The sequence below is a fragment of the Podarcis gaigeae genome (genome assembly GCF_964106915.1).
Source record: "Podarcis gaigeae genome assembly, chromosome: 13".
NCBI lineage: Eukaryota > Metazoa > Chordata > Lepidosauria > Squamata > Lacertidae > Podarcis > Podarcis gaigeae.
The window spans coordinates 27909760-27936717 of record NC_139689.1 but is presented as its reverse complement, the minus strand read 5'-3'; the positions used below and the strand labels follow the sequence as shown (position 1 = coordinate 27936717).

The 26958-nt window shown below is 45.0% G+C and overlaps 1 protein-coding gene across 1 annotated transcript; it reads right to left on the bottom strand.

Moving 5' to 3' along the window:
- Positions 1 to 2: 2 nt before the first annotated feature.
- Positions 3 to 26902, bottom strand: LOC310829563 (long-chain fatty acid transport protein 2-like). The gene is made up of 11 exons (XM_083708192.1): positions 25667 to 26902; positions 23620 to 23829; positions 23152 to 23310; positions 22286 to 22410; positions 20598 to 20792; positions 12736 to 12826; positions 11626 to 11824; positions 10235 to 10332; positions 9065 to 9195; positions 7010 to 7892; positions 3 to 2271 (listed from the first exon to the last, which is right to left on the bottom strand). The coding sequence occupies exons 1-10, from the start codon at positions 26142 to 26144 to the stop codon at positions 7716 to 7718; spliced, it is 1863 nt and encodes a 620-aa protein (XP_083564318.1). The 5' UTR covers positions 26145 to 26902; the 3' UTR covers positions 3 to 2271; positions 7010 to 7715.
- Between the last annotated feature and the right edge of the window lie 56 nt (positions 26903 to 26958).

Sequence of the window (26958 nt, the reverse complement as noted above, 5' to 3'; positions counted from 1 at the left end):
GATGAACGTCTAACAAAATATATTTCCACAGTTTCACTTGTAAAGAAAAGGGAGATCGATTCAAATAAGAAGGAACAGAATTCAAACTTTCTTATCTCCCTTTGGAGTTTTGCATTTAATGTGTATGTAATATCTAGATTTACATATGCATACATTTGCGATCATCAGCATGTGATGTTGCACCTCAGCATGCATGATCCATGATTGTGAAGCTCTTAATACTTCATTTAATTTAAATGTAGCACCGTACCTACAAAGAAAAACGGCATTCCATGACAGAGTATGCATTAGTAACTTAAACTGCAGTCTGGTTGTGGGGGGGGGGGGTGTGCCTCAGTGCAGCATTTCTTAAGGGAAGCATCAATATGCTATTAGTCAGAAGACAGTGTGCTGTTAGTACACTACACATAGTGTGTATACAAGAAGGGAGTTGTGAAATGGGACTTCACTGTGCTCTAAAGTGGTAATTTGTGCACACCCTAAATCTAGAAACTTACCTAGTGACTGCAACCTCAAGCCTATATTTTACTTCTTTGTTTCTTCTCATTTCTCACCCCATGACTTGCTGTGTATGATATCTTGCTTGATGAAGAGTTCTGCAGCACTCCAAAGCCTGCAACTCTTTAGTGGCATGTTGCTTGGCCCTAATAAAGGTATTGCCCGATTGAGGACGTTAAAGGAAAAGGTGCTGTTTTGGTTTTAAATCCTATGCACTCAAGAGGATATGCATATATATGCATGCTCACACCTTGGAGTTAGCAGATAAGAAATAAACACTAGATCAGTGGCTCCCAAACCATTTTGGGCCACAGCCCCCTTGGTTCCATAAACTCATCCCCATGGCCTTCTAATCTATAAGACGCATTATTCAGAATAGCAGTCGGCACCACCCACTAAGGAAGATAATAACACAATAAAATTCAAAACGGTAACAATTAATTTCAGTGGTAAAGATGAATGTATTGCCAAAGATGTTGTTCTTATTTCAAGCCATACCAATTATTGATAATGTTAACTGTTTTAAAGAATAGCAGAAAGCATTGTCTCAATTTATCTGGCAGGGGGAAAAACCCAGAATTAAATATAAGTTACTAACAGATACTAAAGAAAGAGGGGGATTCTCCCTGCCAGACCTGAAGATATATTTTGAAGCTGCAGCTTTCTGCTGGATAAAGGAATGGATTCAATTAGACAATGTTGATGTGCTGGATCTGGAGGGATTTGACAATGTATTTGGTTGGCATGCATACCTACAGTACAACAAGATAAAGACCCACAAAGTTTTTAAAAATCATGTAATTAAAAAATCTCTGTATAATCTTTGGATAAGATATAAATTTCTCTTAGAAAGGAAATGTGGCTTTCACCAATGGAAGCTAAGGCCCAGAAAAAACTAAATATGAAGACTAAATGGTTGAAATATGCTGATTTATTGTTGGAAGATAATGAAGGATTTAAATTGAGACCATTTGATCAAATTAAAGATAAACTGGATGGTTGGTTACAATATTACCAGATCAATGAGTTGTATATGTTTGATAAGAAAAATGGTTTTGCAACGGAAAAAAACAAATTGGAAACGGTGTTGTTAGATACGGATGTTAAAAATCTATCTAAAATGTATAATTTGCTGTTGGAGTGGCATACAAAGGATGAACAAATCAAATCTGTTATGATGGATTGGGCAAGAGACGTGGGACACAATATAATGTTGGAAGATTGGGAAAGGTTGTGGAAGAAAGGGGTTAAGTTCACGGCATGTACGGTACTAAAACAAAATATTATGAAAATGATTTATAGGTGGTACTTAACCCTGGTAAAACTAGCAAAGATTTATCATACGTATGATAACTCATGCTGGAAGTGTTAAGAAAAGGAAGGCACTTGTCACCATATGTGGTGGACGTGTCCTAAGGTTAAGGACTTCTGGGAAAAGATTTATAATGAGTTTTTAAAAATGTTGAAATATACATTTGTAAAGAAACCAGAAGCCTTTTTACTTGGAATAATAGGATTGGAATTGCCCCAAAAAGATGCTATGTTATTTTTGTATGCCACTACAGTGGCAAGACTGCTATTAGCAGAAAATTGGAAATCTCAAGAAAAACCAATGGTAGAAGAACGGCAGATGAAGATGTTGGAGTTTCTGGAGCTGGCTGACCTGACTGGAAGAATTCATGAACGGAAAGAGGAGGAATACCAAGAAGACTGGATGAAAGTTAAAGACTATAATATTGTAATTGAGAAGGTTCTTGAAAGTACTAAACAGGCCTAGGATAATGTCAGGGAACTGCCATCAGTGCCGGAGGGAGAGAGCAAGCTCCAGAGGGATTCCAGAGAGCGTCCTGGGATGGGGCAAGGCAGCCCAGCTTCTGGGGAAGAGAATCAGCGTAGCACCAGTGGAGAAGGGGGGCAGATGGGGGAATCGGAGAGGCGGTCCCATAACTCCTTGCCGGGGACCAGCGGGGAGAGTAAGGGTCCTCCGCTGCCTACGCCCTCCTTGCGCAGAAGGCTTCCGTGCAGAGAGAGTAGGAGGAGACTAGGCGTCAAAGAGCTTCTTTGCTGGAAGAAGTTTAAGAAACGCCCACTGACGGATTCTGCCAGCGATTGAGACAGCCACGGGTGAGTGGCTGTCCGGACAGAAAAGGTTCACTCAGGCAACCCAGCCAGGTGTTGCCACCGGCTTATGCACGAGCAACCCCTAGAACCATTACAACAATCCGTCAGTCCCTGATGTTGCTTGTGCGCAGCCCCAGAGAGGCAGCACGATGAGCCAAACAGGGCCGGAGAGACAGAGCAAGAAGCCATGGTGCGAGGTCTGGTCGAGAGGAACCGAGACCTGGAGGCGCATGTAGCTACCCTGTCTGCGCGGCTGGAGGAGAGAAGGGCTCAGGATGCACAGGTCAGAGCCACCCCAATAGGGAGGAAGGTCCCAGGGCTGGTACACAAGTTTGGTGGAAAGCCCCAAGACTACAATGCTTTCCGAACGGAAATTCAGTACGCTTTGGAATTGCAAAAAAATGACTCTGCGGATGACGGGGAGAGGGTGGCTTACATTGTGGGACATCTGCAGGATGGGGCATGCGAATGGATCAGGCCCCTAATGACGACGCAGAATGATGCATTGAAGGATATTAAGAAATTCTACCAGGGAATGGACGCGATGTTCTCCAGCGAGGTTGAGCAAAGCATGACACGGCGGGAGCTGATGGGGTGCAAGCAGGGGGGCCTGTCCGTCAGAAACTACTGGTCGCGTTTTACGATGTTAGTCCACAAGCTCGGGTGGGATCTGGACTCTGAACCAATGCAAATGTTGTTTGAAGTGGGTTTGTCCCCCGAAGTGAAAGACGAGTTGTCCCGAGCGCCCCGCCCGCGGTCGATGGATGAACTCACAAAGACTGTGCTTGCGATCGGTGTACGCCAGGAAGTGTGGGCTCAGGAGAAGCGGGAGATAAGGGCGGAACGTTTCCATGACAACCGCATTCCGGAGATGCCGAGGGAGCCTTCCCAGGCGGCGGAGCTGATAGAAATTGATGGAGCGCCCGCGCATGAAGTTTCAAACGCTGGTGAAGGTCGGAAAAGGGAGGGGAAGGAGTGGAAAACTACCAAGAAGTGTTTCCTCTGTCAGCGACCGGGACATTTTGCAAAGGTGTGCCCTCAACGAAAAGCCTGGCAAGGCATGATGGGGGCTGCAGGCCACGACGAGAAGGGGGAGGAAGGGCCAGTGCAGGGAAACGACAACGCCTGGCTGCCAACCAGCAGGGGCAGCAGCCAGGCCAGTGACAAATAGAAGTGCCCCAGCCTGACTCCCCCAAGGCAGCTATAGCCATAGAGGTGGTGCTAGAACTCCCAAATGGGCACCCTGTCAAAGTGGAGGGACTGCTAGATTCTGGCAGCTCGTGTAATTTCTTCAGCAGAGACTTCGCTCTGGAGCACCAACTCCACCTGTTACCACTAGATTTTCCCTTGCAGGTGACCACCATCGATGGCAGGGAACTCCTGGGAGGGGAAGTGACACACCAGACACCGCCAATTCAAATGAGGGTCTCCAGGCACACGGAAACCATTGCCTTTCACGTGGCCGCGCTGGCAGGACCCCCAATAATACTGGGAATGAGCTGGCTGGCAATACATGACCCAGTGGTGTCATGGCATCAGCGGTCGGTCACCTTTGGATCAGCTTACTGCTTAGAACATTGTCTGGGAGGGAAGGAACCCAGAATGACTGTGGCCAGAGTGGCTGGGGTGGCCCTGGAGCAAAAAGGGGAGGTACCACCACAATATGCTGATTTGAAGGAGGTCTTCAGTGAGAGGGAGGCAGATAGACTGCCCCCCACAGGCCCTTTGACTGCCAAATAAACCTGTTTCCAGGGGCTCAGTTACCGGTGGGTAAGCTGTATGCCATGTCCAACCGGGAGATGCAGGAGTTGCAGCAGTTTATTGACAAGAACCTGAAGAGAGGTTTCATAAGGGAATCAAAGGCGGTGGGGGGTAGTCCGGTGTTCTTTGTGGACAAAAAAGAGACTAATCAGCCCAGATTAGTCGTGGATTACAAGGCCCTAAACCTGGTGTCAGAACCCGTGACTTTCCCAATGCCCAGGATTGATGATATTTTGACACGTGTGAGGCAGGGGAAGATTTTTACCAAGCTAGACCTCAGGGGAGCATACAATCTGATTAGGATAAGGGAGGGGAATGAATGGAAAACGACCATGTTCACCCCCCCCCCGGGGGGGCTTTTTGAGTACTTAGACATGCCATTTGGATTACAATCGGGGTTCGCCTGCTTTCAAGCATTCATGCACCATGTGTTGGGGCCCCTGCTGTACAAGAATTGCGTAGCCTTTTTGGATGACGTCTTAATCTATTCGGATAATGAAAAGCAACACGTCAGAGATGTCAGGGAGGTGCTACAGAGATTGAAGAGGCATCAGTTGTGGGTCAAGCTGGAAAAATGCCAATTCCACGCCAGGGAGGTCGAGTTCCTGGGGTACAGGTTGTCAGACAAAGGACTAGCTATGGACCCAGGCAAAGTGAAGGCAGTGCTGGAATGGAAAGCCCCCCAAAACAGAAAGGATGTGCAGAGGTTCCTAGGCTTCAGCAACTTCTACAGGAAGTTTATAAAGAACTTCGCTCACTTGACAGCGCCCATAACGGATTGTCTTAGTAGCAAAAAGAAGATCACGTGGACAGAGGGTGCGCAGCAATCCTTTGAAAGACTGAAGAAGGCGTTCGCCTCAGAAGAGCAGCTCCTGCACGTGGATCCGGAGAAGCCCATGAGACTGGAGACGGACGCGTCCGACCACGCCATTAGAGTGGTCCTTTTGCAGCCCGGGGCCAAGCAGATCTGGAGGCCATGTGCCTTTTTCTCAAGGAAGCTGAGCAAGTCGGAGCAAAACTACACAGTGTATGACCGAGAACAGCTTGCAATCTATGCGGCATTTCGGCAATGGAGACATCTATTGATAGGGGCGCGGCACAAGATCCAGGTCCGAACTGACCACAAGAACTTGGAATACTGGCGGACCGTGCAAGTGCTCAACCAGAGACAGATCAGATGGTCCCAGGAGTTTGCCAAGTTTTCCTTCGAGATCCAATACGTGCTGGGAGAGGAAAACGTAAGAGCTGATGCTCTCTCCTGGAAACTGGAGTACATGGAAGGAGAGTGACCACCAGAGACCAGGCACGTGTTCCCCGAGGACCGGTGGGTGTGTGGGGAAGCGTTGGTTGGGAAACGAGAACTGGCAGGGCTCACCAGAGACGATGAGTTTGCTCAGACAAAAATCAGGGAACTCCGGGACGATAAGGAAGACAATGGAGGGTTTGAGGAAAAGGAAGGGCTACTGTACCATAAGGGGGCGCTGTATGTACCGGGGGAGACTTTGAGGGGGAAGGTACTTAGACAACCCCACGACAACCCAACAGCTGGGCACTTTGGACAGCACAAGACCATGCTACTTGTCACCAAACAGTTCTGGTGGCCAAAGGTGAGGGAAGACGTATGAGAATATGTACGAGGGTGCGATCGATGCTGGTTAAGGGGGAAAGGGCTGCCCCCGTGGGGTTACTGGAACCCTTACCGACACCGGGAAAGCCCTGGGAGGTGGTGTCCATTGATTTTATGACAGATCTGCCCAAGTCAAGAGGAAAGACAGCGGTTATGGTAGTAGTCGATCTACTGACTAAAATGTGCCATTTCGTAGCTTGCTCACATGCAGCAACGGCAGAGGAGACAGCCAGGCTGTTTGTGGATCACATTTTTAGACTGCATGGGGCTCCTTTGAGGGTAATCTCAGATCACGGGAAACAATTTACTTCCTGGTTCTGGAGGAAGCTCATGAGCTTGCTACAGGTCGAGGTGAGCTTCTTGACGGCGAGGCACCCAGAAACCAACGGACAAGCCAAAAGACCGAACAATATACTCCAGCAATACCTACGCTGTTATGTCAGTGAGAGACAGAACGACTGGGTAGAGAAATTAGCTTTGGCTGAATTTGCGTACAATAACGCTGAACACGTGTCCACGGGAATGAGCCCTTTCATGGCCAATTACGGGTGTCACCCCAGGGCCTTCCCGGGGCGGGGAGAGGAAGGATGGAGTGTACCTGCGGCTGAGCAATTTGTGGAGGAAATGGAGGCCTAACACCAGCAGGATGGAGAGGCAGCCCAGCTTCTGGGGAAGAGAATCAGCGTAGCACCAGTGGAGAAGGGGGGCAGATGGGGGAATCGGCGAGGTGGTCCCATGACTCCTTGCCAGGGACCAGCGGGGAGAGTAAGGGTCCTCCGCTGCCTACGCCCTCCTTGCGCAGAAGGCTTCCGTGCAGGGAGAGTAGGAGGAGACTAGGAGTCAAAGAGCTTCTTTGTTGGAAGAAGTTTTAGAAACGCCCACTGACAGATTCTGCCAGCGAGTGAGACAGCCACGGGTGAGTGGCTGTCCGAACAGAAAAGGTTCACTCAGGCAACCCAGCCAGGTGTTGGCTTATGCATGAGCAACCCCTAGAACCATTACAGATAACAATAAGAATGTGGCATAGCTATATGGTTTTAAGATAATAAGAAAAGAGTTGAATATAGTCAATTGAAAGAACTAATTATCTAGAAAGATGTTTGGGAGAACTGTTACAAGGTGATATAATGAAATTCAGTTGGGGGGGATTTGAGGAAGTCACTTAACAATGGAAATTAAAATAAGAAAGAATATGTGCCCCCCTTTTTTTAGTATTGTAATGTGTTTTGTGTGTTTCATATGTTATATTTGTCATAAATGTGGAAAATAATAAAATTTTGGGGAAATTTTTTCCCCACATTTGTTCAAAATCCAATAGTCATTTACACCTTCACTGCCACCCCCACCTGTCTCTTAGCACCCAACGTGTAATCCCTTCACCACAACCCGGGGTGGCTCACTGCCCACTTTGAGAACCATGGCACAGAGCTTTCCAAACCATGTGTCGTGACACATTTGTGTGTCGGCTGCAGTGCGTAGGTATGTCACGTGAATGCTCCCCTTGCTAACCTCTGGTTTGCTAGTAGAACTAAATTACTGTGTCATGAAATGATGCATGTCTAAAAAGTGTGTGACCAACATGAAAAGTTTGGAAAGCTCTGCCATGGCAATAGATTATCCTCCCTTTCCCAGGCAGAAGCCAAGTAGCTCAACACTATAGTTGTTCCTAGGTTGCCACTTGGGCAGTTAAAGAGACAATTGCTCCTTTTCACAGCTTCAGCTTCCTCTCTGCAATGGTGCTGAAGATCTGTGGAGTCAAGGGCATGTAACATTCTTCAGAGTCATCGAGGAAGAAGAGGGGGTCACTGATGACAGCAGGGTCAAATCCTTCCTTTACCAACTGGCTTTTGACCTGCTTGAAAGTGCCCGTGATCTCCAGGGTGTCCTGCATGGGAAAGAGCAGTGCAGTGAGTAGAGAACAACCAACGCCACCCCACTCCAAGACATTCCTGGAGCAGGCCAAGGGAGTCAGTGTTTTGAGCAGTGGCAGGACAGATGTACCAGAACAGGCTCTGAGCTCTGCTAGGCAAGCTGGCATCCTTAGCATCTCATTAGAGATAACGAGAGTGGATTTCACTCTGTTCATTTACACCCGGTTGCTGAAGGCCAAACAACATGGATCTATGACTCAGGGCTCATCCAGACTTCCTTTTGGGCTGTCTGTCTTTGAGTGTTGTTGTTGTTTTTATCCTGGCACTTTCCCTGGGAAAGCTTGAAGGAAACGACAATCGGGGCTTCCATGCATAGGAGCCAACTCCTAGGGGCCAACGTTCTTCCTTCTCATACAATACCTGCCCCCCATATTTTATTCAAATTAGCACCCCTGTTTCCATGGATTAATGTTTGCTCTGATTCAGCGGTAAAATACAGGTTTTCCCGGAGGGTGGAGCCCCCAGAAATAATAAACAAATAATAAATAAACAAAAAAACCAAAAAACTTATTGGACGCAGAGTTTTAAAGCACAGACCTGTATTTGAAAAGAGTGGCACAAAAGAAAGTCTATGATGAGACTATGACTTCTGACTTGGCCTGCCCTGGGTCAGTGCTTGTCTATAGGCAGGGAACACATTTTCAGCTTGAGGGTGTCATTCTCTTGGCTGTGTGTGTGTGTGCATATGTATGTGTGCAGAGCTGGCCATGGGTGAGGTCATTCTACACCCTTTCACACTCACACATGCATGCAACACACACACACACACACACACACACACACACACACACACACTTTCCCCTCCCCTTGCTGCTCCTCTGATTAGGAAGCAGCCGAAAAGTCAGGAAAGGACACTATAGAGGAATCCGTGCCCCACACTCTCTCAAAAACACATGCCCATTCATGCACAGGCTCACAAAGACATATTGTACCCAGCCAGCCTCCTCCGCGCATGGTCTTGCCCCCTGGTGCTTCATTGATTGAGAAACAGCTGAGCAAGAAGGTGATGGATGGCTGATGAAGTGTGAGAGGCAGGGAAGGGAAGAATTCCCAGGGTAGGAGGCTGACCTGTGGGGTTTCTCAAGGCCGCAAGCACAGGGAGGAAAGTGGCAAGAAGGGATCGTACCTGGATGCGAACGAAGCGAGGTATGGCATAGGCTGGCAGCAAATCCTTGGCGTGCGCATACAGCTTCTGCCCATCAAAGGAGTGCCCCTTCTTAAGGCAGATTGCAGCCATCCCAGTCTTTCCTTCATGGCCTGGAACAAACCAGAAGGGACCGGTTTGGGGGGGTGTGTGTGGAAAGCCATGTCACGTGTAAATGAATGCACCTAGAACAGCTGTGGACTGGCTAGCTAAAAACCCTCCAATTCACACAGGCTTACCCTGCCATATGAATGATCCAGTTTCTTGTTCTTCTGATCTTTTCCTTTTTCCAAAAAACTTTTGGATTTTCTACATTGACCACTTTGGTTTTTGAGCTAGCTGTGGAGGAAAGCAAGGACCTTTCCTTCACAACCAGCACAGAAATGCAGGGCCGCCTCCAGATTGTCACACTGAAAACACACTTTGGTAGAGCATGAGACTCTTCATCTCAGGATCATGGGTTTGAGCCCCACGTTGGGCAAAAGCTTCCTGCGTTGCAGGGGGTCGGACTAGACGACTCTCGTGTTCCCTTCCAACTCTACAATTTGTTGATTCTATGATTCCTCCCCCTCCCAAGAATCCCGGGAACTACAATTCCTGGAACCCCTAACAGATTGCATTTCCCAGGATTCCTTGAGGAAGCCATGGGCTTTAAGTGTGCGTTAAATGTTTTGTTTGTTTCATTTCTATCCCACCTTTCCTCTAAGAAGCTCAAGGCAGTGAACAAGCTTCACCTCCTCCCCATTTCATCCTCACAACAACCCTTTGAGGTAAGTGAGGCTGAGAGTGAGAGACTGGCCCAAGGTCACTTTAGTGAGCTTCGTGACTGAGTAGGGATTTGAACCCTGGTCTCCCAGCTCCTGGTCCAGCATTCTAGCCACTACACCACACGGACTCTTTAAACATAGGCTTCTTTAAATGTATGTTGTGGGCGTGACCACTATCTTGCAAGAGTGATTCAGTTGCAGTCTGGGGATATCCGCCTACCAGCCTTTCACAAATCGGTTCACAGAACCCAAATGACCGAAGAGCTACAGCCGTTCGTGAGAGACTGAACCTTGTTGCTGGTGAGCAGATAATCTTGCCATATATTTGGACGCTAAATGTGGCAGCAGTTAGACGGGTTTTGATCCAATGGAATTTCAGACCCACCTGGCACTGGTACCCCATAGACATTGACTTCCTGGATGAATCTCAGTGGTGCCAGGGTGTTCTCCACTTCTGTAGTGGCCACGTTTTCCCCTTTCCAGCTGCATGGACAAAACAGATTATTCCCAGATGGGTTTGGTAAAAGTGAACATCCCTCATTTCGTTCATAATCGGGAATTTTGTCATTGGCGCAAGCGAGGAGGCCAGTTTGTGGTTCCTCGGTGTTTTTGAACGCTGCGTCCTTGCCTGCTTATATAAGTTGTGCTGTGTTGGTTTGATATAGCGGTTGTTTTGGGGGCCCTCCAAACACCTTTTTAATTGTATACATACTTTGTGCTCATGATGGTATCAGGGCAGTTATACATGCTCCCTCTTTCAATACTGTTTGTGCCTTCAAAAGTTTCAGGGCGGACACAGGGCTTTGTTCCCAGCTGTTAAAGCTCCCGTAACTTCCTGCTTCTAATCCAGTAACCTTTAATGCCACAAATGCTTGGCAGAGTGCAGTTTTTGCTGGATCCCTTCCAGATGACGCATTAATGTCGGGGAAGCATCGCAGAACAACTCATAAAGCAAAATGATATGCGGATGGTCCAGTATAAATCCACCACTAATGCGCTATTATTACACCAATGGCATTGTGCAGAATATATCTACGAAGAAACACTGTTCTAGAGGGGCCCTTACTGTATTATCGCCTTGTAACGCACCCTGGGATCTTCCTTATTTAAGTGCATCTTCCTTTCCTGCTATTTATTTAGAATAACCCGGGCGACTAACAACAGTATCAAAACAACCAACCCTAAAATACAATGAACAAGCATCTAAAAAAAAACAATGAACGATCAGTAGAAAGAGCAAAAGTATGTAGATCCAGTCATATTCATTGAAGCAGTGACTAACCATTGACAAAGGATGGGCTAGATATTTTGTTATCAGTAATGAGATAAAATTACTTATTAGTATTTGGATACTGGTTTCAATCATTCAGAGCTCTTCACCTACAAGATCTTGTTGCGATCCTTACGGCGACAATAGGGAGCCTGTGACCTTCCAGATCTGGCTGGACCTCAACTCCCATCAACCTCAACCAGCGTGGCCAGTGGTCAGGAAAGATGGGAACTGTAGCACAGCAATCCCTGCAGGATTACAGGTTTCCCATCCCCACCTTGCATAACAAGATAAGTGAGCCTTATTATACCCAAATTACACCTGGGGACGACAGTGGTGAGATTTGAACTAGATGCTTCGTGCCACTCTGAGCCACTGTCCTATACTAGCTCTTAGGTGTTTGCCAGCATTTGTGAATGCTACCTATGCTAATGAAACACTGGTGCTGACTGCCTGTTCTACATTTGTCAGAATATCAGCCGCAGAACCTGTGTGGCGGGACTCACCGGAAAGTATCTCCTACCCGGTCCTTGAAATATACAAAGCCTTCTTGGTCTTCCATCAGAAGGTCGCTGCTATTGAAGTAGCAGTCTCCTTTGGTGAAAACATCCCGGAGAATCTTCTTCTCCGACTTCTGCTGGTCTCCTGCGTAGCCATAGAATGGGGAAAGCCCAGTGATTTTGGCCACATACAAGCCTGTCTCACCTGGGAAAAGAAAAGGGAATGAAGCTGAATCAACTAATATTCATCCTCCAACAAAGAACCACGGGCAAGACGACTGGGTGCTTCCGATGGGAGTCAGCCAATGCTACTGGGGACCAGCCTTCCTACCGTACTCCTTGCTGCCACTGACATCTGCCACTGCTAGCATCTCTAGCAGCTGTCAGAATGCACAGCAAGGGAGCACATGCGAGTGACTCTGCTTTAGGACACTGTTTCCTCAGGCATTCGTCCCTAAATTGGGTGAAGCACATCGCCACACCTGATTGCTGCAGAATATACTGATTTGGCAGGATGCTGGCCTTAGTTGGGCCACCCTGTGAAATCCCTGAGCAGTAGATTCAAGACAGGCCAGAAACACATTATGTTACAAAAAATTACTTTCAAAAATGCGAATATTAGGGGAAATCCCACACGACCATATGTACAATAGAAGAAACAAATTTTTGTGTGGCTATTAAAAAATTAAATTAAATAAAAAAATTAAATTAAATAAAAAAAATAAATTAAATAAAAAAATAAAAAATAGCTGATATAGAATCCTATTTTCAGGTAGGATTCAATCACATACCAACAAATTCAGTCTTCTTCACCCAGATATTGAACTTTTTGCACAAAGGAATGGAATGAGGGAAATGGACTAGAAAGTGAAGATTAAAGCTTGCTTCTGGTGCCCCTGAAGGGATGGATGAAGACTCTTCACATTTAACACAAAGCAGGAGTAGCTCACACTTCCGCTTTCGATGATTCTGTTCTATGTGTGAAGAAGGGACTCTGCCATCTTTCTTGCTGGGAGAGATGTGAGTCTAGAGGCCATGTACAGTACCTTCTTATGAGTTAGGACTCTGACAATACAAAGCCCAGTTCCTCTCTGAATGCCAACTTTACTGGCTTACCTGGGGTCACTGGGATGCAATGTCCGTTCTTGTCTCTCACAGGCTCATCCTTGTCAACGTCATATTTGATGATTTCGTACTTTGCCAGTTTCTGAGGTGGAACAAGCAGGAAATGGAAACATGATCCCACAATCCTGAAATTCAAGGCTACATATGGACTGGAATATATTTTATGAATGACCCAAGGGAACAGGGAGCTTATCACTACTACTACTACTACTACTACTACTACTAATAATAATAATAATAATAATATACTGTTAATTCATTTTTTAAAAAAATTAAAATCAGTTTACAACAATTGTACATAAAACCATAGAAGACAAACCATAGAACTTATCTAGGAAGCACAACAATACCTGAAGCCCTAAAGGTCTCTGCGAGGTAGGTTGGACTGAGAAACAGCAGCTGAGCCAAGCTCATCTTTGCAGCTGAGCAGAGATTTGAGTCTGGCCTCCTTGATCTAAACCAGGTATTGAGAACCTTTGGTCCTCCAGGTGTCACTGAATGAACTGCAGCCATCACCCCTGGCCATTGACCATGCTTGCCAGGGCTGATGGGAGTTATACTTTATCACCATCTGGAGAGCCAAAGGTTCCTCAACCCTGGTCTAAATCCAGAACATTGCTGCTCTACCTCACTGGTTAGTGTACTCCTGGTAGCAGCTGAAGCTCAGGGGCAGAGAACCTCTTTTTTTATATAAGATATTTATTAAGGTTATTACAAAAAAACACATGAATACATCCATCATAAAAAGAAAAAACAGACAAAGCAAAAATGGAACAGAAAATAAACAAAAAATAAACAATAAAACAGAAAAAACATAGTAGAAAAACATGAAAAAGAAAAGATCCAATTTTTAGCTTTATACTTGTTTAACCCTGGTTCTTGACTTCCTCACACCTCCCTTTTTTGCGTTCCCATTTACCCAATCAAATTCAGCAAATCCTTACCCTCTTTCAATTCTCATTGTTAATTATATAGCTTAGCATATTATATCTCCAATCTTTCTTCCCTTTTTAATTCATTTTTACATATTCCTTATAACTTTATCACTAATGCCATATTATTTTTAAGTCCGACATCATCTTAGCATTCATAAATTTTACAATAGTTTTGTAGGTAATCTTTAAATTTCTTCCAATCCTCTTCCACCGACTCTTCTCCCAGGTCTCGGATTCTGCCGGTCATTTCTGCCATCTCCATATAGTCGATTACTTGCATCTGCCATTCTTCCATCGTGGGTAGTTCTTGTGTTTTCCAATACTTTGCGATAAGTATTCTTGCTGCTGCAGTAGCGTACATAAAGAAAGTTCTATCCTTCTTTAACACCAATTGGCCGACTATGCCCAGGAGAAAGGCCTCTGGTTTCTTCAAGAAAGTGTACTTAAACACCTTTTTCATTTCATTATATATCATTTCCCAGAAAGCCTTAATCCTTGGGCACGTCCCCCAAAGGTGAAAGAATGTACCTTCAGTCTCTTTACATTTCCAGCATTTGTTATCGGGCAAATGGTAGATTTTTGCAAGCTTGACTGGGGTCATGTACCACCTATAGATCATTTTCATAATATTTTCTCTTAAGGCATTACATGCCGTAAATTTCATACCGGTGGTCCACAACTGTTCCCAGTCAGCAAACATATTGTTATGACCAATATCTTGTGCCCATTTCATCATTGCTGATTTAACTGTTTCATCCTGTGTATTCCATTTTAACAGCAAGTTATACATTCTTGATAGTATCTTAGTTTTAGGTTCTAATAGTTCTGTTTCTAGTTTTGATCTTTCCACCTGGAAGCCAATTTTTTTGTCCAAATTGTAAACCTCTCTTATTTGGTAATAGTGAAGCCAATTTCGCACTTTATCTTTTAATTTCTCAAAACTCTGCAGTTTCAATTTATCTCCTTCTTGTTCTAATATCTCCCAATATTTCGGCCATTTGGCCTCCATATTGAGTCTTTTCAAAGCCTTTGCTTCCATGGGTGACAACCACCTTGGGGTCTTGTTTTCCAGTAAGTCTTTATATCTTATCCAGACATTAAACAATGCTTTCCTGACAATATGGTTTTTAAATGCTTTATGTGCTTTAACCTTGTCGTACCACAAATATCCATGCCACCCAAAAACATTGTTAAAACCTTCTAAATCCAAAATGTCTGTGTTCTCAAGAAGCAGCCAGTCTTTCAGCCAGCAGAATGCTGCTGATTCATAGTATAATTTAAAGTCTGGCAGGGCAAACCCACCTCTTTCCTTTACATCAGTTAGTATTTTAAATTTTATTCTGGGCTTTTTGCCCTGCCAGACAAATCTAGAGATATCTCTCTGCCACTTCTTGAAACAGTCCATCTTGTCCACAATTTGCAATGCTTGAAACAAAAATAACATTTTTGGCAATACATTCATCTTTATAACTGCAATTCGACCCAACAAGGAAAGCTTCAGATTTGACCATATTTATAGATCTTTTTTAACTTCTGATCAACATTTTTCATAATTATCTTTAAATAAATTCAAATTCTTAGCAGTCATAAAACCCCCCAGATATTTTACTTTCTTAACCAATATTAAACCTGTCTCTTCCTGAAACCTCTCTTTCTCAATCGGTGATAGATTTTTCTCAAGCACCTTAGTTTTTGACTTGTTCAGCTTGAATCCTGCCACATGACCAAATTCTTGAAGCAGTTCTAATACCCTTTTCGTACTAGATTCTGGCTCCTGTAACGTCAAAACCAGGTCATCTGCAAAAGCTTTCAGTTTATATTGTTTAACTCCGACCTGGATACCTTTAATCAAACGGTCCCTTCTAATCATGTTCAGCAAAACCTCCAGGACCAAAATAAAAAGTAATGGAGAGATGGGGCAACCCTGTCGTGTTCCTTTTTCTATCTTAAATTCTTCTGTCACCACGTTATTAACTATCAATTTAGCCTTTTGTTCTGAATAAATTGCACTTATACCATTTTCAAACCCTTGACCCACCCCCATTCCCTGAAGATTTTTCTTCATAAAATTCCAAGAAATATTGTCAAAGGCCTTCTCCGCATCTATGAAAATTAAAACTGCTTTTGTGTTAATATTCACTTGTAATTTCTCCAAAATGTTAATTATGTTTCTTGTGTTGTCAGACAAGTGTCTACCTGGGAGAAAGCCAGCTTGGTCCTTATGTATCTCTTCAACTAATACCTTTTTTAATCTATTAGCCAAAATGTCAGCAAAAATTTTGTAATCCACATTTAACAGGGATATGGGGCGGTAGTTCTTAAGTTGTGTCTTTTCAGACTCAGTTTTCGGTATAAGTGTAATAAAAGCTTCTTTCCACAACTCAGGTGCCTTCTTCCCCTCCAAAATTTCATTACAGACCTGCTTTAGTGGTTGAATTAACCAGTCTTTCAAAGTTTTATAATATTTTGCAGTTAACCCATCCGGCCCTGGAGATTTCCCCAACTGTATATTCTGAATGGCACCTTCAATCTCCTGTTCTGTAATCTGGTGGTTCAGCATGATCTTATTTTCTTGAGAATTTTTTTGTAATCCATTTGATCTTAAAAATTGATCTATATCAGTCTCTTTCTGTGGCCCTTGTGTTTAAAGTATCTCTGGAAGCACCTTCTAATCTCCACTGGATTCTGAATGTCCTTTCTCTTCTATCTCAAGATTTGTAATAGTATTTAACTTCTGTCTTTTTTTCAACTGCCAAGCTAGCAGTTTTCCACATTTATTTGCCGACTCAAATGTCTTTTGTCTCATCTGTTTAATTTTCCATTCTACTTCCTGATTTATCAATTTCATGTATTGTACTTGGTATAACTTAATTTCTCTCAGAATCTCTTGTGACTTTGGTTTCGATCTTAGTTTCTTCTCTCCTTTTATTTTCTCTAAAATTTTATCTCTTTTTTATTGCATTCTGTTGAATTAGAAACCCTCTCATAACCGCTGTACTTGCATCCCAGATTACTCTTTTTTCAACCGTAGTTTTCAGATTTACTTCAAAATAGTCTCTCAAAGTCTTTGGGCCTTCTTAATAACCTCTTGGTCTCTTAGTAAGGTGTCATTCATCTTCCATCTAAAGGAACCGATTGGTGTTAGTTTCATTTCCATCTTTACCGCATTATGGTCGGAGCAAGTTTTTGGGCAGATTTCCACCTTTCTTGTCTTAGGTGCCAGTCCTCTAGTTATCCATATTTGATCAATTCTAGTCCATGTCATTTTGGCTTCAGAGAAGAATGTACCTTCTCTTCCAAGGGGATTCTTAGTTCTCCAGATGTCAATTAAGTCCATATTGTCAGTCAGTTCAAAAAAAAGTTTTTGGTAGTCTGCCATCTTTTGTTACAGACTGTCTCTGTGCCTTGTCCATGTTCGTAGATACCACTCCATTCATATCTCCCATCATAAGAATGTTATAATCCAGGTAGTTCAACAATGTCTCATGCAACTTCTTATACAACTCCGATTTCCCCTCATTTGGTGCATAAATTCCTAAAATCAAGAATTTTTCTCCTTGTGATTGAATTTCAATTGCCAAGATTCTTCCTTGTTCATCTTTAAAAACAAATTTTGGTGATAGGCTTTCTTTTGCATAGATAACCACTCCTCTCTTTTTAACCTTATCCGATGAAATAAACTCTTGGCCCAATCTTTTATTGATCAATACTTTCCTGTGTAGCCTAATCACGTGTGTTTCCTGTAAACAAATTATGTCCAATTGTTCCTTTTTTAATAAATGAAAGACTTTCCTCCTTTTTTCTGGGGAATTTAGACCATGAATATTCCAAGTTAGTAGTTGCAGAGACATGGTGTGATAATTCTATTTTCCTCCAACTGCTCCCAAAAGTTCTTCTTCCTTTGATGGTGGTATCACTTTCCTTGGTTTGTCAGATCCCAAATGTGTTAATGCTGAGCCTAATGCTCCAGATCTTAAGGCTTTTAGTTCTTCCTCAACCCCTTTTTGAAGGTCTCCTTTGTGGTCACTCAAGAATTTTTCCTTGGCTTCAACTGATCTTATTTTAACTTTTTTCCCTTTAAAGGTAAAGGACAGCCCCTGGGGGAATTCCCATCTAAAGATAATTTTGTTGCTTCTCAATAGGGCCACTAAATCTCTGTAGTTTGCTCTAAGTTCCAATAAATGTTTCGGGATATCCTTATAAATTTCCACTCTTGAGTCTTTGATCTCCAAAGTCTTCTGGAAGTGCACACTCAATATCTTATCTCTCTCTTTCCTTCATTCTGAGGGAGATCAAACAGTCTCTCGACCTGTTTTTCCTCCTCCCTTACCAAGTCTAAACGCACTTACTATCTTAAAGTCTTTATCCTCTTCCAAAGCCCAAAATTCTTCAAATTCCTGTGTAAGATACTCACTTAGATTTTCTTTTTCAAGTTCTGGTACTGCCCTGATCCTGAGATTATTCTGTTTATCTTTCAATTCAATCATAGACAGAAATGCTTAATGTTCCCCAATCTGTTTACGCATTGGTTTTATTTCTTCCTCGACAGCCACTACTTTCTCCTTTGCCTCCTCAGCTATTTTTCAATTTGATGCAGATTCTTCCAATAATTTTCCAATAGATTGTGCATTGGAATTCACTTGCTGGCTCAAATTATTAATGCTAACAGTGTTTTGATCAATTTTAGTTGATTGTTCAGTCACTTGCTTACTTAGGCATTCCAATTTTTCATAAATTTTGTTTAACACCGAGGTAAAATCCTCTCCTGAAGCCATTCCTTTAGGCCTAGTTTGGTCAAAATCTTCCTCCTGTGTCACAGGAAGACCAGGAACAGATGATCTGCGTAGCTGAGAAATTATGCTAGGCTGTTGTGTTTTAGTCTTAGATGACCTTGTTGTCTTGCCAGTCATCCCACTTCTGTCTATGAATCAAGGTCAGTCCCACGGTCAATTCTTCCCGTGGAAAATTCCCCCAGTAAATGCACAGTCTCAATGTTCCTCTAGGGGGACACTGTATCCGTCATTAAAGTTACAATTAACAAGTCTTTTTCCAACTTTCCAAAGTGTCCCTTAAAAAACTAGCAACAGTTTCAAATCATAAAGAAAACCTTCAAAAAAGCATGACTTGAGCTGAGCTTGAGCTTACCAAAGTTACAATGTCTATAGATAGTGCGAGTTTCAATGTAACAGTTCTAAACAGCCTGGCAGCTTGGCAGCCGTTACCGGGAGTTCAATGGCTTTCTTTTCTTTTTTTCCACTCCACGGATGAAAGGAAAACAGTCAAATTATCCTCTTCCCCCCTCTCTTTGCCTGGGGGGGGGGAGTTCTTCTCTTTGATGCTCAGAGTTAGATATTTACAGTTCCACTCTCCAAAGCATTAGTTTTAAGAGTCTTTGCTTTTGAAATCTAAACAAAGCCGGGAGGCGGACTTCCTGGTTGCACCTTCCTGATTCAGTGTCAAATTCAAAACTTTTTTCCTTTGGTCTCAAATTCATAAACTTCACCTACTCACGGGTAGTTGTTTAGCAGCCGAATGGTCACAGGAAAAAGGTCAGCGCTCTCCGACAACAGCTTTGCGGCTTCACCCCACGGAAAGAGCAATCGACTCACAGCACCGCGCCAAACTCCTGTTACACTCCGGAACCCCTTGCGTGGTCCCTTCGCAGGTTCGGGGGGCGCAACCGGTGCCCGCTGAGTCCCACGGTCACAGGCTTCTTCTGTCTGTGATTTTTTCACGAGGGTCTCCGCTTTGCCGTAGCGGACGACCCGTTTCCGCGGAGCTTCCCCCTCCAGAATCAGAAGGAGACTGCCATTGTTGTTGGCGCCGCCTCCGGAAGTCCAGAGAACCTCTTTTTTGCCCGCATTGCCTCATTCGAGTTTAATGATATGCTGTTGTTGGGGGGCAAAGCCCAAAGTGGACGGGCGCAAATCCAGATATACACATGCCCAAATGCCTCACCAGACATGCTTCCTTGCGGAGCTTTGAGAAAAGGGTTTCCCTTTCTCAGCACACAGTAAGGAAATGCAGCAAGGTGCCACTGGAGCTGCTTCTTTGTCTGTTGGCAGTGTGGCTTGGCAGCCATGCCCCTCTTTGCCACTGATTTGTTGAGTGGCATAATGGACGAGATCAGGCTTGAACCTCAGCAGGAATAGCTGGGCAGTGGGCAACCTGCGGAGGCTGCACTATGCCAACAAACTATCTTTCCAAGTCTTACATTTTTGCTGGGGGGGGGGGTTGTCGACAAAATTCTTGGTACCTTTCCCTGTATTTTCCCCTGCTGTGGGCTTTTATCTTGCTTCACCTTCGTGTTGCATTCTCTCTACTGCTTTCTAGCTGTCTGAGAGGAGAGGTGGTCAGTCCTGACATGTCCTGTGAATGGAGTGCAGCAGGAATAACAAGTTCTGGATTGTGTGCAGCAAGACTTGGGCCACATCCACTCCATATATTTCAAGAGAGGGACGTGGGTGGCACTGTGGCCTAAGCCACTGAGCCTCTTGGGCTTGCGATCGGAAAGTTGGCAGTTTGAATCTGCACAACGGGGTGAGCTCCCATTGCTCTGTCACAGCTTCTGCCAACCTAGCAGTTTGAAAGCATAGCAGTACGAGTAGATAAATAGGTACCAGTGTGGTGGGAGGTTAAACTGCATTTCCCTGTGCACTGGCACTCATCTGTGTGCCAGTAGTGGTTTAGTCGTGCTGACCACATGACACGGAAAGCTGTCTGCAGCCGAAACAGCGTCTCCCTCAGTCTGGAAAGCGAGGTGAGTGCTGCACCCCATAGTCACCTTTGATTGGACTTAACCATCCAGGGGTTAGATAAGATCTAGATAAGAATGTATATCTACATAAGAATGTATATCTAAACAGGGTTTCAGGTAGCTATGGGTTTGCTAAGATATTCTAGTTTAGTTCTCATTACCTTGTAGAGGAAGTGGGACCTTCCCACAGCTCCAACTTTTCCTGTGGTGTTAATAAACCCGGCGTTCCCCTCTGTCGCTCCATAGATCTCATAGATTTGGATGGGTCCAAATCGGTGCAGGAACTCTTTCCAGATGTCCGCACGCATGCCGTTGCCTATTGCCATTCGCACACAGTGGTCTCGGTCGCTGTCTGTCTGCAAAGCAGCATGTCAGAGGGGTTGCTGCTGAACTAAATAAACTTTGCTAATATTTATTATTATTATACATTTCTATGCCACCTTTATCTTCCAAGGATCTCAAGGTGATGGACATGGTTCTCTTCCTCCCCATTTAATCTTCACAACAACCCCATGGGGTAGGTTAGGCTACGAAATCGTGACTGGCTCAAGGTCACCCAGTTAACTTCATGGCTGAGTGAGGATTCGAACCCCCGTCTCCCAGGTCACAGTCCAACACTCTAACGATGACGCCACACTGACCAGTGCCGGCTTCCTGTCCTCCTGATAACAAACATGTCAGGTTTGTGAATGGCTTCCTAGGAAGGCTCTTTGGAAACTTCACCTGGTTCAGACTGCAGCTGAGGGGCTGTTATTTAAACAGTATGCCATAAGAATAGCCTTGAATCAGGGCAGTGGCCCACCTGGTACAACACCTAAACGGCCTCGGTCCAGTATATCTGAAGGAGCGTCTCCACCCCCATCGTTCTATCCGGACACTGAGGTCCAGCGCCGAGGGCCTTCTGGCGGTTCCCTCACTGTGAGAAGCCAAGTTACAGGGAACCAGGCAGAGGGCCTTCTCGGTAGTGGCACCTGCCCTGTGGAATGCCCTCCCACCAGATGTCAAAGAGAACGACAACTACCAGACTTTTAGAAGACATCTGAAGGCAGCCCTTTTAATGTTTGGTGCATTACTGTATTTTAATATTTTGTTGGAAGCCACCCAGAGTGGCTGGGGAGGCCCAGCCAGATGGGCGGGGTATAAATAATAAATTATTATTATGATTATTATCTTGATCTGTTAGATACCTGTGGGAAGCCAACAAGCAGCAACAGAGCACAACAGCAGAATTTGCCTACCTAAGTTGGCGGCCTTCACTGGCTCTTGCAGGAACAAATCTCACAATTTACGTGCTGTGCCACAGATAGAAGGCAACCAATGTCACCAGAGGTTTCCAAATCATGGTTTCCAATTCTGGTTCTCAGGTAGCTGCCAGGGCCCATGGGCCTTCTTTTAAAAACCAAGCAAAAGAAACTGACAGGGCCATAAACTACCCTGGAAATTGATGCAGCTTCTGGAACATTTGAGGGTTTTGTTTGTTTGTTTGTTTGTTTGTTTGTTTGGAGATGGGATGGCATTCACTAGGGGCACTGCTGCCTAGAAAAGGATGAAGATATTTTTAAGTTAAATAATAATAATAAAATGAGTGCCTGCAACTGTGTACCTGCTTCACCAGCTGTTCCTCGGCAATAAAATGGATTTTTTAAAAAAATGAGAAAAGAAGATGGCTGCTCTCCAGGTGGTAATTTGCAAGCTCCCTGGGCTGCGTGGCCCTCTTGACTTTGACCTCTAGGTGCAGCCCCCATCTATATTTTTGGATTCAGCTGTGAATCCAAATGGACAATCCATCTGAATTCTTGGCAACATTTTTGCTGCAACAACAAAACTGGCCTCTCTCGCCAACGATTACCTTTTTCACATTGCACAGGTAGCGCATCATTTCTCCCACATACAGGATCAGGGAAACGCGATATCGTCTGCAGTCCTTCCAGAACTCAGAAACGGAGAACTTAGGTCTCAAGACACACGTAGACCCTTGTGGGAATAAAGAGAGAGAGTGGCGTAGGTGTGGCCTTGTTGTGAGCACTGGTATAGGCAGATGCAGTTCTAAGTGCCATGCATTATATTATTGCAATGTAAGTCATATGTTGGGCTGCCTCTGGAAAGTGTTTGGAAACTTCAGCTGGAGCAAAATGCAGCAGCTAAGGGATTTGCTCTAAATGTGCAGAAAACCCTCACAGATACAAAAGCCTCCTTGCTTCTTGAGCCAGACAGCAGCTGAAACAGGGCTGGAGGATTTCGTTAAGGAGGTTGGGAACTGTACCTCTGTCAGGGGTGAACTACAGTTCTCATGATTCTTTGGCGCAGGGGAGCAGCGCGCTTTAAAATCATGTTATGTACACAGCCTGAATATGTTTGACTTTCACATGTAGGTTTCCTAGTCTGCTTCTTCCCATGGGTAGATGAAATAATGTTCAGAATTAAATGGCGGCAGGTGTTTTCAATGTATATAGTGCAAATATGTGGTGAGGAAGGATCCTATGTGGAGAGAGGTTGTGTTGTGTAGTGGTTAGAGCATCAAACTAGGACCCGGGAGACCAGGGCTCTGGTTCCCACTCGCCCTGAAGATCACTGGGCGATCTTGAGCCAGTCTCTCAGGCTAACTTGAGAGTACATCTGCACTCATGGATGTTTGTATGTCTATGCACTTATCAACCCATCTCTGCCTATCACCCTCTTGCAGAGGAGGCGTGTGAGCGGACATTCCATACATACCAGCTTCCAGGCATCCTCCAACCCCAATTAAGAGTGCAACTGAGTGGTACAGCGGCAGCGGGATGTAGACGATGTCCTTGGGGCGGGCCCCAAAGTGGCCTGATAGGTTGGATGCTATCAGCATCTTCCTCTGGGTAAGGATAGCAGCTTTCGGTAGCCCTTGAGGAAAAAGAGAAGGGCTCATTTAACAACCACAAATGACTCCGTCCAGTTGGAAAGCGTAACATGCTGGGATCCCAATACATTCCTTCCCATGTTGGCAGATTCTAGGAGCCACAGGAGAGAGCTGAGTGCAAGATAGGGACCAAAGGTGGACAAACTACCCCAAAGGAGCACAACAGATTCCCCTTCAAAGGCACTAGCCCTCCCTTAATGACCCCATACACAAGTAGGGCAGGTAGAAGGAAGATGGGATTTCCAGACATAATTGCCCCCCTCACCCACCACTGTAACCTTTTCCCTCCTCACCTGTAGTCCCAGAGGTGAAAATATACAGGGATGTAGATTCAGCAGTTACGTTGGCTCTGAAGGAACTGGGCACAGGCTCATCTGAGCTGGATTGGATCTGCCCCTGTAAAGCTTCCACGCCCTCGGTTGGGGAGTCTTCGCTCAGGAAGAAAACTTGGACTCCTTCATTCTTTAGAGCAGGAAGGACATCCTCAATGGCATCCTTGAAATCTTCAAGAGAGCATGAAAAGAGGTGAGGTTTTTTATTGACGCTTACTTCCTAACCTTAGGCACAGATATCTTCAAATACAGGCAACTCCCCATTTATGCATGTTCAATATGCATGCAACCGTATATACACACATTGCGTCAAATCCGGACATGACCCAAAAGGTCACCAAAAGAGGCAGAATGGGGTGTTTGCAGGCTTTCCCAATTGTGTTTTTAATGGCGTTCTTCTGCATTTATCCTGATTTTCTTGTTATGTGTTTTAACATTTTCCCATTAACCATTCCCTAATTCATTCCACACTTTCCAAGGTTTTTCTCCATCGCTTTCCAAGCTGCAAAAAGCGTGAATCTTTTTAAAAGTTGATTTGTTGCACTTTGCGAACGGTGCCCTTTAACCCACTTTAACTGTGCAAACTTAAAAGTTCCAGTATGTTCTTGAATCCCTCCCCCCAGATATTGATGGACTGGAGGTGCCCTTTGTCTTCTTGGCTAGGTCTCCTTTCCTAAATGTCAATGACTTCTGTAACCGTTCAGCGGAAAACTGTATTGAAAGGCAGGGGCACGCTAGTTTCTCACAAAAGAAATGAGAATAGTGCCTGTATAGTGCCTGGCCTCATATCTCAGGTTCTACAAATGCTCAAAACTTACTTTTACTGTAAAATGAAAGCATGGACTCTTGGGACTAAGGTTCATCCACAGGATAACTGCTTCTCCTTGCCTCTTACCCCTTCCCGACATCCATGACAGATTCCATAATCTCTTTTCAGTGGCCATGCCATCAGTATAGCCATGTACTGGTACCTAATTGGAGCTGAGAAGCCACTGTGGATCCCTAGTCACCTGGGCAGTCAGTGAACTGGCACAAAACAGAAGGCTCTGCAAACATCAGCTGAAGATTTATCCACTCTTTCCAGCCATGGCTGTGCTTTGAAGCTGTCCAGGTGCCTATCCACCACATTTATTTATTTATTTTGCTCCAGAGCTTTTCCTGTGAAAACCTGCTCTTTAGTGCTCAATGGGAGCAAACGTCAACCCACAGAAAACCCTGATTGATACTTGTTCTGATTCAGCTTTAAAGAACTTGCTGTGGGTGGGAGTGTGTGGATCAGCCTCAAGTTAAGTCTTTTTTTTTTTTTGCAGAGTTTGCAAAATCGAGCAATGTAACCATGCATTTTGTCTGGGACTGCAACATCAAAAGTGAGAGCGGGGAAGAAAGAGAGGATAAAAGGGCCTTATACACTTTATATACCTTTTGCCTCACTCTTTACAGGCTCTGTGTTTGAGCCGTCCCCGTCCCCCCCGAAGATTTTCCTGCAAAAACCTGCTCCTCTTTAAAGCTGAATTCAGATTTCCCCTGGATTGACGCTGGCTAAGATTGAGCACTGAAGAGCAAGTTTTCACAGAGAAAACCCTGGAGCCAAAAGAAGGGCACCCAGACATGAAGCTTTAAATCACCAGCCATGCCTGGAAAGAACCGAGGAAAGGTAAGTGTGGACAAGCCCTTAGTCACAATCTCTTCCGGATCCAGCCCAATAAATGTTCCTGCAAGAAGAAGAGCTGCAAATGGTGCTCCCCACCGAAAACTGGCCAAGTTTTCGGGGCGCCTGAGGCAGCATATTCTACACAAACCCCTTTCCCTGGAAGCAGAAATACGATTTAAATAAATTTAACTATTCACTCCCTTTCATGACACTCAAAAGCAGCTGTCTGGGGCTGCTGCCAGGATTCCATGCCCAGAGAAGAGCAGTGGTCAAACTGGCCTAACTGTGCAGTCCAGAGATGCTTTCATTTCCCCCCTGAGGTGCAGCTATTTCCAACTAGCCAACAGTCACCATCACCTGGAGTTGTCAGTAGCACTTTGGCCTTGCAGGAGCTGAGGGAATGCAAGAGAGACTTGGCTCGGATGTTATAGTTGATACACGCCATGACACTGCCAATCTTCTCCAGTCCCATCCAGACCCAGAGATAGGCAGGGACGTTCTTGAGGAAAACAGCCACCGTTTCCCCTTCTTCCAGCCCCACGTGGTCCCGGAGCACTCTGGCCATCTGACTGCTGCGCCTGTCGATATCTCGGTAGGAATAGGTTTCGTCTCCAAAGAGGACAAGGGGCTTCTCTGGGTGCTTCTGGACTTTGGCCAAGAAGAAGTCCAGTAAGGTGATGGGAGGTTTGCGGCTGAGACACCTGTGGCATTTGTATCCTGTATGAAGGAAGTGAAAGAAAGAGACCACATCCTGCCAAAAATAGGGGCTGTAAAATTTCCCCAGGTGGTAGAGAAGGATCAAGATCCCTGACACAACCGTGTTCACGTCGAGCATGGCTGGGGTCTGGCTTCAGAAGTCCCAAGCTCCTGGAATCTGCAAGCACCCACTGCCTCTTGCAGGCTCTGTCCGAGAGCTGCTGAATGGAAGGCAGAAAAGCAATGAGGAACATTAAATGAGATGGAATTTAGACTCTCCCCTCCCACCAGTTCCCACAAGCCAATAGGAGGGAACACTTGACTGTCAGTCTGCAGACAGTTAATTTGCATGGACTGAGTTGTCTTTGGCTCACAGCACAGGGCACACACAGCTCCTCTGACTTACGGTTAGTGATTATATTTCCTCTCGGATGAAGGCAGGGCTTTATTTCAGCCGGAACTCACCGGAACTCAGTTCCAGCACCTCTCAGGTGGGCTCCATTGCCATTCTAAGAGGATGAGGGAGAGTTCCGACACCTCTTTTTCTATAAAAATAGCACTAGATGAGGACATTGGTGCTGTCCACATGTGCAGTTATGGTAAAACACTCTTCTGTTTGGATACGGCAGAGGCGCCATCTTCTCAAGACAATTGAGCAGGCCCAACACAATGTCCCAATGTCAAGCGCACGTCACGTAACATCCTGATGATGTTCAAGGAGCCAGGGAGTGAAGCCAAGCACCCTCTGAAGATTGAGGGGCCTGGCCCCCTCCCAAAAATATTGGGGGGGGGCGCCAAAACTGCTTCATCCCCTAGGAGTTGCAGCGCCACGTGTATGGTATCCTTACAAGAGCTCAGAGTTCCAAAATGTGGGTTGATGGAGAGAAAATCAAATGGACTCTCCACAGACATTTATGCGTTTATTTCGTTTTTTGTCCCACCCTTGGTACCCG